The sequence below is a fragment of the Pagrus pagrus genome (genome assembly GCF_965226575.1).
Source record: "Pagrus pagrus genome assembly, chromosome: 12".
Lineage (NCBI taxonomy): Eukaryota > Metazoa > Chordata > Actinopteri > Spariformes > Sparidae > Pagrus > Pagrus pagrus.
The window spans coordinates 19897039-19908836 of NC_140196.1; the positions used below are offsets into that span (position 1 = coordinate 19897039).

An 11798-nucleotide genomic window follows, 5' to 3' on the forward strand; every position below is an offset into this window, starting at 1 on the left:
GGAGGCGACACGACACATGGACCAACAGGGGGCAGCAACCACACAGACACAGCAGGGCTTCACTCAACTTCTGCAACAGTGATTTCTCCTCTTTACTGAAGGTTAGCACAATATAATACAATTCAATGCACATTGTTGTTAAGCTGAATGAAATGTTCACAACAATGGAAAGCAAAATGGTGAAATGTTAGAAATTGCCCCAAATAGAGAAAATGCTGAGAAAAGATGAGTTTCCAGATCATCATCTACGCCTATTATTTAGGTGTATACAAGAAATGCTGCTCAGTGTGTTTTACAAAATCAATGGTCAGACAGCAGTTCTAATATTAAAGTATATATTCTTTTAAATAATGTAGATTAAATAAAAAAATTAAATAAATATAAATAGAATAATACAAATAACAAAAATATCATTATTTGCACTACTTCCGAAGTCATCATTTTAAGAAATTTAGTAGTGATAACATATTCTAAGTTAAGGTACGAAAAATAAATATTTTAAACCCCACAGTTTGTGTTGAGAACTATTTGGGACACATATTGGCATTGTATCAATCAGTTAGTTTGAGGCAACTTTAAAAATACATGAAGAATCCTTAATATAATAATTAAAATCATAACTTATGACCCACTAGAAGTGTGTGGCGATGTGTGTATCTGCAGATATTCTGCCCTCTGTCTGTATTTTCTTATTTTCTCAGTATTTTGCTCCGTTCAGGACGAGTCTGGGCGTCAGTTGGGTGTAGCCCCAAGCCAATTACAGCACAAGGTCGAAGCTCAGCATCACGACCAGGTTACATCCCTGTGACCGTCTGTCTGCTCTGCTTTCAGTCTGTCACAAAGAACTGCAGATCTGTGTGTCTGTTTGACCGAGGGCAGGGCTGAACTACAAACACACAGAGCAGAGAGGCAAACAGCGGAGAGGATGAAGTGCGCACTTCAGCTGCATCCACATAAAATCTGCATATAATCTGTTTTTATTTGTGCTTTAGAAGGTAACAGCCGTGAAACAATCAGAAAATAACGTTCTCACTAACAGCGCTCCACCTCTTCATTCACTCCTGCCACTCTTTCTCTCTGTCTCGCTCGTTAACTGGGGAGGAGGGGTCAACTTTGAATGCTTTGTTTACAAACAACAAGCATCTATTAGCAATAGTCAGCAAAATACAAGAAATTATTTGATGATTCTCTAATTTCAAACATGACGAGCACAGTGATGATGAGGCCTGACTGCTTTCAGGAAACCTTGCTGTGATACTGTGTAAGGTTAGCTCTGTCGATGTATCATCCATTCTCAACAAAATGACGATGATTTGGGCTGGAAAAGTCCAAATGATGAAATGTCTGAAGCTTGGGCGGATTTGAATTTTTCAGAGAGGTCACAATATTTTACGCCTGAATCAGAATATGACACAGATTTACTGGACTCATATTTGTCGTAGTATAACATTGTTATTTAAAGTAAACTGTGAAAACATAACTTGTATGCGTTTTAGAGTTTAGAGTTATACAGTCCAACATGCAAATGGAATAAGTGGAAATGTATAACGTGGTACAACAGTGACAAAAGCAGCTATAATTTCAATTTTTGGTCACACTTCTCTATTTTTAAAACAACCATAGCACAAGCACAACCTGGAAAACTGCCATATCAAACCAGAGGGAGTAATACACTCACCGCACTTCCCAAAAGAGTTGACATTCAGCAACACTTAGTAAGAATGACATGAGTAAGAAAGTCTCACAGTGTGGACCTATTTCCAAACACCAGACTGGTGCTGCTGCTGATCCTCCCATGAAGCCCTTCTGTGATTCATACACAACTAAATGTCAGAGTGGCGGTTCATTCAGAGGGGTCAGTGTTGCTCCACAGGTCCCAGTGTTCATGGACATGAACAGGAATGTATTCAGACACAGGACTAAACAGATAAGAGTCCTGATATCAGGAACGGACTGTCAGAAAATTTCCAACACCTGACACCAAGAGCAACACAAAACAGGCTGGAAATCAAAGCAGCTTGATTTTCTGCCATTTTCCTCTGAGCTATGAAAAAAATAATCATATCTCTCATATTATTTTGTCCAGTGACCCACAACTGATATTTTCAACTCTAGTCGAGCTTTTGTTGTTTTTATTCTCTGTTCTGCTCTTATTGTTCTGGTCTTTTGTTATGTTCTTCATAGCGTATTTTAGTGTTTTACTTTCACAGTTAAACACCTTGTAACTTTGATCAGAAACATGCTACATAAATCATTATTTTTATATAAGCACAATACTAATTATGGGCTATTTCATTAATAAAGCAGTAAATAGCTGATGTTATCTGACTTTAAGCAGTGGTGGAAGAAGTTTTAGATATGTGCGAGCTAAATATGAAGCTAACGCCCTAGCTTCTAGCTCAGTCATGGACAAATTATGTCTTGTTTGCGGTATTTGCATAAAACTCAAGTGTAAAAACAAGAAGTTGTGGTCTAACGGGGTGTAATGTGTGGGGCAATTTCTTGGCTGAGTACAAAGCTGGCTGCTGGCAGCAGCATCATGTTTACCGTACAAACATGACAGTGGTAGTCTATCAAGAAAGTAAATTAGCATATTTCTCAAAATGTCAAGCTGTTCCTTGAAAGAAGTACACGAGCAGACCCCGGTAACCACAACTTGTTTTACATCTCAGTTTTTGTATGAATTAAATGGACAAACTCTAACATCTTAATTAGTGAGCTTTAGATCCAAGATGGCGTCCGCTGTGACAGACGTCTTTGCTGGCGCCACTCTTGAACCATGTGTTTTATGTACTGCCTTGCACATGGTACATATTCAGGATATGTTTTATCTTATCTTTATGTTATTGTACTTTTTTATATACTTTTCTAACTCTTGACTTGTATTTTCATTGTAAAATGGCATTTAAAAAAAGTGTTTCTTTACTGTGCATATGACAATAAACACTTTGACTTGAGTTTACAGGTGCTGGTAGGCAGATTTTGTTTAAAAAGGCCTTTAGAAAGGCCTGGGTGAGATGTTTCCCCCTGTTTCCAGTCTTTATGCTAAGCTAAGCTAACTGGCTGCTAGCTCCATATTTGGCATACAGACAAGAGAGCGGTATCAAGCCTAAATGTACTTAGTTACATGCCACCACTGATTTTAAAGCTAGTGTTTTCTTTTGAGGATGACAGGGATGTAATCAGAAGTGTCGAGTCTTGACTGTGTGTTTTTTTAGTAGGAATAACACTGTTATAAAATGATTAAAAATCCATTTGACATTTGTTGTGTTGAAAGGAAAAAAAATCAGCATAAGTCTATCTGTTAACTCTATTGACAACCACTTAAAAAAAGGAACTAAGATCTTCTGCTTTTCTGTTCAAGCGAGATAGATAATATCCCTCACTGTCACTCTCGGTGCAGATGTTCTCACTGTTAGATAAGAGAAGTCAAAGTCACTCCTTTGGATGGCTTTCTTGCAGCCGCTCAAGCTGTGTTTCTGCAGAACTGATTTCACAATAATGAGAAGCAACTGTCCAGTCATCCTACAGCAGCAGTGGTCAGCGGTTAATAAGGGTTCACACTGGAGGCGGGAGGGTGTGGTGGTCGTACAGAGGGCTAATGCAGGTAGCACATATGTCCACAGTAGATGGTGATTTCCTGAGCCAATTTTGAGCTTTCCTATTCTAGATTTAGTATAATTCACAAGGAGACCAATGAGTTATCATTGTGCGCACAGCCAACTCATGTTTTCATCCGAAAAGTCACAAAACGGTATTGAAAGCAGATGACTCTGAGGTTGCAGTGGCCTAGAAATGACTTGCAGAAAGTCGCACATCAACAAATGTGTTCACAGGCACATTACAGATAAGAAGACTGCCCTGCGTTAACAAGCAACACACTCTTGTCTTCCTGCCTCTTTTTCTCACTGCTGAATGCATTTATTTTATTTGCATACAGAGACATTTTAAAGATCAAGAAACATTACAACAGCAAGATAAAAACGCCATATTAAACTATAGACACTGATGTGGATACGCAGTACAATTAAAAAATGTCTTTGTCACACAAACACTCTGAGTACTCAGCAAAACCAAATCAGTTCTGCAGAAACTTCAGTTCTGCTAACTTTAACACCAGATGGAATATTTTAAGAACAGCAGAGATGGTGCTGCGATGAAGTTTGTGTGAGAAAGCCCAGCCTGCACTTTTCTTCACCCACTGCGTGACCAGTATTTTACACCTCATGCAGAAACAGACGGAGTGGTATTTTGCGTGTGAACATACGTCCCAAAGCGGTTTAGAAATTTTAGCGCATCAGCTGAAAAACACTTGTAGCAGAGCAGAAATGGGGGAGAAGTGTGCATAGACACACACATAAACTGCAGTTATTTAGGCCTGTTGAACTCTGACCTTTCAAACTGCCACCTCACCTCCCCCAGACATGCACAGAGACACAATGACCAGGAAGCACCGAGCAGGTTTCTTCACATCCACGCACCAACATCCCCGATGAGAATCTTAGCGTTCAGGAGGGAAATTTACAACCAGAAACAGGCTGGTTGCAAACAAGGGGAGCTGCTGATCACAGTGATGGATGAGGGAGGTGATTTGTGGAGTGTTTATTGCATAAACCCAAGCATCTGTTTGGTGCTCCTTCTGTTTTTTTTTTCACATTTTCAAGGGTTCTTTCTAACAAACTGAGGACATGTTGACCCTCTTTAGGCTACATGAGAAGTAGCAGCAATAGTCAGATCATCCTGTAAACCTTAAATCAAATCCATGTTCAGTAACACAGACATAAACTCCTCTACTGCTGCAGGACGACAAGATTTAATAAAGTGAGAGTAAGCGAAATTAGAACAAGACGTTTGTGGACCCCATGTGTGAAAGAAGAACTGTCTTGCGGTCAGCAGCCTTCAGTAAATCATTCATTGTGTTCACACTCAGCCCCTATCTGGTGGCTGCAGTTTGGGGCAGCTGAGAGCTCGACGAGATTCGGAGGGCCACTCCTGCGTGCAGTTGAACCCGAGGAAGAGGACTGAAATCAGATTGTAGCTGGAGGGGAAGGGACGGAGATAGTTAAAAAGAGAGGGAGGGGGCTGTCAGGCTGTGGTTAGGGCTCTGGAGCCAAAGGAACCTGTGAGGGGATGAGATAGCATGATGTGGTTTTCATTGAGATGCCACCACAGAGTGGAGGTGTGGAGGTGAACGCTCTGACTGAGGCCCTGGGACTAAACAGAGACATGAACCAGTGAAAGTCAGTTTAGCCACAATAAGCTATTATGGCATGAATCCATTAAACACAGTATATTGAGTCAAAAAAACAAACTACTTGTTATGTTTATGTACGTCAAAAAAGCTCACTTAAGTGTGAATTTCTGTGACTATAAAACTGCAGAAAAGTTGACTAAACGACTTTTTACACACTTTTTATTTTCGTATGCAAGAAAAAAGAATCTGCATTAGTTTAACTTGTCAACATTTTGACTTAAAGTAAAGCTATGTAAGCTTTGAAAAAAATGCCAATTAAAAGTTAGAGGTATATTCGCTCATTTCATGTTGGCTTCTTTCAGCAGACATTAGCTAGGAATTGCTATGAAATGGACATTACAGGATGAACCACGGATAAATAGCTTTATGTTGTTTGTGTTGTGAAACATGCGGTAACGAATTGATAGGAGTCATTGCAACCACGTGGTACGTGACTTCTCCTCCTGTCTGTTTAAGCTACATGTGATGATCTGTTAAGTCTGTTGGTGTAGCTGCGTGTGAAGGTCAGAGATTTGCCAGTTAAACATCAGTTTTGCTGCAGACGTCCATATCTTCCCAGGCAGATGCACTGGGACACATTTATCATGATCCCTTACTTGTAAATTGTAGTTACAGTCCACAGTGTTAAGCTCGATTTAAAGTTTTGCTTTAAACTGAATTTCGGTGCGTCACAATCAAGCCGCTGTGTTGACCAGCGGCCGTGCTCTCTGCTGCTCTCGTCGACATTCACACACATGTGGTATGAAAGCCTCAGATATATTTAAAACTGCGAGGGGTCCCCACAGTCTCACTCCATCCTCGCAAGGGCCACAAAGTGGCCCTGAAGCTGAGCTTGAGAAAATAACCTCACGGCTCACCAGCGCAAGTCTTTATTTAACCCCAGCGACTGTGATCCGAACCTTTGACAAGTAGATGACTGCTGCTGTGAAAAGCAAAGCAAAAGTGCAATACCACCCCCCCCAACCACCCCTAAACCCCATCACCTCACAAACTCACTTCCACCTCCACCTCCTCCTCCTCCTCCTCCTCTGTGATCACTGCGATCACTTGGCTTCTATTTCAATCACATACTTTCTGTAAGACTTAAAGAGTGAGAATCAAGGCCTGTGGGGGGGAGGTGGTGGCGTGAACGTGTGGGGGGGTTACACAGAGACAAAAGAGGAGGCTGTGGCAAAACTGATAGTGTCTTCTCGACTCTGCGTCTGGTTTCCTGTTCTGAGTCAGTGTGTAACCCTGAGTTTGAACGTTGTCACATCAACTCTGTCCTTCTCTGCCTCTCTCTCTCTCTCTCTCTCTCACTCTCTCACTTGAGTTATTTTAACTGATGAGAATAATCAGAATGCTGCCGGCGTCAATCAGCAGCTCAAGTCTGACAATGACTGAACTGAAAGCATTTCCTTAAACATTTGGTTGAATGTACTGAACTTTATGATCTGGTTGAGCGACCATGCTCTAAAGAGATTAATGTTGAATTTGGATAAGTTACACATGCGTGCTGTTTGTTTCCAAACACACATTTTGATTTAAAGATGCAATATGTAGTTTTAATCAGAAGAGAATCTTCATGTTTTTATGCCTAAACAAACTAAATAAAACAAACTCTTTGTTTGCATTACTGAATAAACAAACTGACCTTAAAGGACAACACAATTTCATACTGTTTAACTTTGTTGATATGTGGCAGACCCTGCCACCTTTCAAGCTTCAAAAAAGTGTTCTGAGGACCTTATTTTCCTCTGAGAACAGCTTGTTTATTCACTTATGGGGAAAAAAATACTTCTGAGTTTGTAGTATTACCTCATTAATACTTCTTCTTTATTAAAGTGCCCCTTTAAACTTTAAGACTTTGCTCTTTCTTGTCTTAACTTCTGTTAACTTTACTGGAACTCTGATGTCTGATGTTTTATCTTTGCTCATGCTATGTGAGAACGTGTTGCTGTCTGCTGATTTGGTGGGAGGAGAGGTGAGAATCGCTGTTTAGAAACTCTAGCGTTGTCCATTTTAACGGACTGATGTCTCTTTTTAAATATTTTCATTAAGTTAAACGTTTCAAAAATCAGCATAAGAGAAAATATAAGTTAAGCGTATGATAGGAATCAGCAAGAAAGCAATCAAGCAAGTCAAGCCTGTAAGTGAAATGTGGCCTAAAGTCAAATGAGTCACAAACATGTTGTACTAATAATTCCAAAAATGTAGAGAAAATCTGGCTTCAAGTGAGAATAAAAGGCTGGAAAAACTGAAGGAAATCACATCTGAAAGGCAACTTCAATCATCTGTTCTTGCGCAGCGCCTCCAAATTAAAAATACGGTTTTATCAAAACATGAATCAGTGTTTTTGTTTGCCTGTCACGCCTGACGAACATGAAAATGTTCTGTGTGAATGTGGGAGGGAGGGGAGGAAAGAGAGAGTGTGTGCATGTGAAGCTTTGTGGTGTGTGTCTCTGTCTGCAGCCTGTGACTGATACTCTGACATTCAGACTGAATGTGGACAGGGTTCACGACAGTGTGTGTCCTCAGAGCTGGGATATTGTACCTGCTGTGTGAGTATGCCACATGTGTTTCAGCTTCATGCCTCGGCTATCTGCGCTTTGCTTGAAGGTCTCTTAACTTGCTGCAGCTGCATCAAACAAACTCAGTTCCCACCTCGGGGCGCAAAAAAAAAAAAAAAAAAAAATCGATAGCGCTTTGCTTTGGTCCGACCTTGAACAAATCTTTACTATGATTTGAGCTTGACAGATTTCACTTTTATTGCTGATTTAATTTATCCAATTTTTTAAAATATCCCATCCTGCATTTCTCTCAGTGGGCAGGCTAATTGGGCCCGTGTCTGGGCAGGGAGGGGGCTTTAATGATGTAAAACAATAAGGCTGAAGTCAGTGCGGGTAAGCTGAAGCAGTGTAACTGTAAAGGGATACTCAGGCTCCCCACCAGCAGGCTGTTGTGCGGAGCGGCCGCGCACGTCTCATTAACAGGATCACTTTACAACCAGTCAAACAAATGGGTCATTATTCATCACAGGCTGCTCTGGCTGCGTGGACCCATCCACAAACACACATCTAACACTCAAATGATATCGTCACCGGCCTGTTTTGGAGACATCTGGCTTGATGAGGCTGTATTTTTTAATGTAGGCTTTTAATATAAATCTGATCCAGATTTATATCATAGGCGGGCGAGCGCGCGTATCCAATCTCGGTTTTGAATTTGTTTTAATATCTTCAGATAGTTTTAAACAGCTTTTCTAACAGTGGACACCAGCTGGGGTCAGGTTTCTTTATCCGCACACACACACACAAATCATTTGAGGAATCATTTCAGCTTTGTTGGTTTAAAAATATCATGTGATAATAAAAATAAGAAATAAAAGTCAACATAAGTGGAACTCTACAGGTAAACACGTCACATCTGCATCTATTAGACACACAATATGTGCTCTCCAGTCCCATATCTGCCGGGATCCTCCGGGGGGGCACGGTGGTCCCGCTTCTGGCCACCTGCCAAGCGACACCTGGTAAACGATACCGCTTCTCTGCGCATGCGTAATAGCCTGCCAAAAATCCCAACGCCGTCTCCTCTGTCAACCAATAGTGTTCCAATCTGTCCAGAGATAAAGTCAGAGCGTCGTGCAGAGGAGAGAAGTGAAGTGGAGGATTTCAGAGCTGCAAGAGAGCAATAAAGAAACCATGCCGAGGTCTTTCCTGGTGAAGAGTAAACGGGCCCACAGCTACCACCAGCCCCGCTACCTGGACGATGGATACGGCAGACTGGACACTATTCTGGCTCACGTTGTCGCAGGTAGGTTCATTTGTGCGTAATTACGCACGAAAATGGTTCAAAGCGGGTTGTAAACACAGAAATGATTCACATCTGAGTTTCCTAAATAAAGTAGAATCACTCCACCTACAAGCAGACATAAGTTGCATTGACAGTCACTCATTTTCATCCCTCTGTTGTCACCAGAGACCAAATCTCAGGCGGAGTTTGAGTCCACCTTGGAGCCGCAGGAGGATGTAAACGCCGGCGCTGACAGGCTGTCCCCCGAGTCCAGGCTGCTGTCCCCGGGGTCGCTGTCCTCCAGCTCCCCGCTGAGCTGCGGAGGCAGCGTGTGTGAGCGGTCCTCCGACTGTGATTTCTGGCGTCCCCCGTCTCCCTCCTCCTCACCAGGTCTGTTCGGATATATTTTCATCAACAGTTGTTTGCAGAAGTGACACAGGGCTATAAAAAATGCTGCGCAGTTTTTTAGTGTTAGGCCTATGTGTGAGCTGTGAGGTTGCCAGTATTATTAGACCAGCGAGCTTATGTAAACTTCAAAATTTTGGTTTTCATTTGTTGCCATAAATTTGTATCAGCTTTATGGATGTTGCAGTGATGTTATAGTTTGGTTATAAAGCAGAACAAAGATGAGGCACATTATTTGTCACGATTTTGGAGAACAAATAAGCGCACAAGGGAACAGGCTGTGATGTTTATTGCTATGCATTATCTTTTATCTGCATTTAATAATTGATTTATTTGAAAATATGAGATCAGATATCATGTCAGTCCTCAGTCATTGCTCTTCTTCCACACAAATATCCATTTGATATAAGCAAGGTGCAACATTTTGGAGCAATAACTTGAGTTTTTCAGTTCTTTATTGCACACTAAAACCACCATTACGCATGTCCATTAAGGCCCAAAAGCAGTTTCCAAAAATTTTAATTTTAGGCCGCCCCATAAACTACAGGTCGCACTCACATCCACGCTCACTAAATCCAAAAATCAACTTCCAGATTCAGAGAAATGCTCCACTCCGGCAGCGGAGGACGCTCACCACTTCAACATCCCGCTCTTCCCTTACTCCTGGACGGCCTATTCAGGCTCGGAGCTGAGGCATCTGGCCCAGGGCCCGTATCATCACCAGCTCCAGGGCCACAGGGAGCCTCACTCACCCGTCAGCATCTACGGCGCAGAGGACAGCGGCGCCGAGCCGCTTTACGCACAGCGGGGCCCGGTGTCCGGATGCTACCAGGACTTTTCTTCAGCGACCCGTCAGATCTGCAGGATGCGGGACGGAGACGAGCTGTACCTGGATGTGAAGCAGAAACCCCGCGGGGCGGAAATCAAGTCCGAAAGTGACTTCATGTGCTCTAACCTCGAGCCGGTTGGATCGTATAAGTGCATTAAATGTTGCAAGGTATGTTTACTGAGCAAAACAATAACAGTTTCATTATTTCAGAGATGTCAAAAAAGGATTTTAGTGTTTGTTTGTTTTTTTATTGGAGATCAGACTAGAAGTTTAATTTTAATGTCGTTTCAATCGGGATATTTGTGGAGTATCGTTCTCAAATAAGAATATATATTTTTTCCCCCAATTTTTACTTACATTTTGAAGTAAAAATGTCATCTGTCTATTTCTCCAAAGGTGTTCTCCACACCTCACGGGTTGGAGGTCCATGTGCGGCGATCGCACAGCGGGACGCGACCGTTTGAGTGCGGGATTTGCGGGAAAACCTTCGGACACGCAGTGAGCCTGGATCAGCACAGAGCGGTCCACTCACAGGTAGGCCTCTAACTGGAAACGAGTCAAAGGCATCTAAAGGCCCCCAGAAACCGTCTGAGAGTTTAGGCCTGCTGTTATTTCTGCACTTCAGTCTAATGTTTCGAGGCCTTCCACGCTGACACTTCTCATATCTTACAGGAGAGGAGCTTCAGCTGTAAGATCTGCGGCAAAAGCTTCAAGCGCTCCTCCACGCTGTCCACGCACCTGCTCATCCACTCGGACACGCGGCCCTATCCTTGCCAGTACTGCGGGAAGAGGTTCCACCAAAAGTCAGACATGAAGAAACACACGTTCATCCACACAGGTGAGACACAAAGTGAAAAAAAAGTCCAACGCGCCACCGTGCGTAAAATGCGTAAAAATGGCTCCGCGCTGACATTCTGTGATCTCTTTCCTGCCGCAGGTGAGAAGCCGCACAAGTGCCAGGTGTGCGGGAAGGCCTTCAGTCAGAGCTCCAACCTCATCACGCACAGCAGGAAACACACGGGCTTCAAACCGTTCGGCTGTGACCTCTGCGGGAAAGGCTTCCAGAGGAAAGTGGACCTGCGGAGGCACAAGGAGACGCAGCACGGACACAAATGAGCTGATCTCGATGCTTTCAGCGTGAAATCCTGCACTTTTCTTTAATTTATGTACTGTACACATGGATGCTGGTGTTTTATTTTATTCTGTTATTTGTTGCATTGGCCTTTAATCCTGTTGTTGAATGTAGTTCATTATTTAGCCTCTGGTTGATTTTATGATAATAAAAGTTTATTTATGAAGTGTGTTTTTACATGATTATTAAAATTTAAAAAACATACAGGCTGTGATCTTTGGTTTCCAAAGCTGGTTGTTAATGTTAATCTACAGAATTCTGCCTTAACCACAGTAGAAATCCTGCTTTTTTAAATTCAGTGATTTTATGATTTAGTCAGGGATTAAACATTAACTTTAGGAGCTCAGTTAACAGGGTTTCCTTTTCAGTTATGAACTGACAGGCCTTTGATTTCACTCTTTCTA

General features: G+C 42.2%; 1 protein-coding gene across 2 annotated transcripts; it reads left to right on the forward strand.

The window, feature by feature from the left end:
- Window positions 1-8596: 8596 nt before the first annotated feature.
- Window positions 8597-11590, forward strand: gfi1aa (growth factor independent 1A transcription repressor a). Of its 2 annotated transcripts, XM_084370194.1 has the most exons (6): window positions 8597-9049; window positions 9215-9418; window positions 10027-10430; window positions 10659-10796; window positions 10935-11100; window positions 11200-11590. In XM_084370194.1, the coding sequence occupies exons 1-6, from the start codon at window positions 8938-8940 to the stop codon at window positions 11376-11378; spliced, it is 1203 nt and encodes a 400-aa protein (XP_084226320.1). In that variant the 5' UTR covers window positions 8597-8937; the 3' UTR covers window positions 11379-11590. The 2 variants fall into 2 exon arrangements, with proteins under 2 accessions (XP_084226320.1, XP_084226319.1); XM_084370193.1 differs by having other exon boundaries at window positions 10935-11590.
- Window positions 11591-11798: the final 208 nt, after the last annotated feature.

Coding starts and splice junctions, on each gene's coding strand:
- gfi1aa (XM_084370193.1), top strand. CDS start 8,938: ATGCCGAGGTCTTTCCTGGTGAAGAGTAAACGGGCCCACAGCTACCAC. Junction 9,419..10,026: donor GTCTCCCTCCTCCTCACCAG/GTCTGTTCGGAT, acceptor ATCAACTTCCAG/ATTCAGAGAAATGCTCCACT. Junction 10,797..10,934: donor ACAGAGCGGTCCACTCACAG/GTAGGCCTCTAA, acceptor CATATCTTACAG/GAGAGGAGCTTCAGCTGTAA.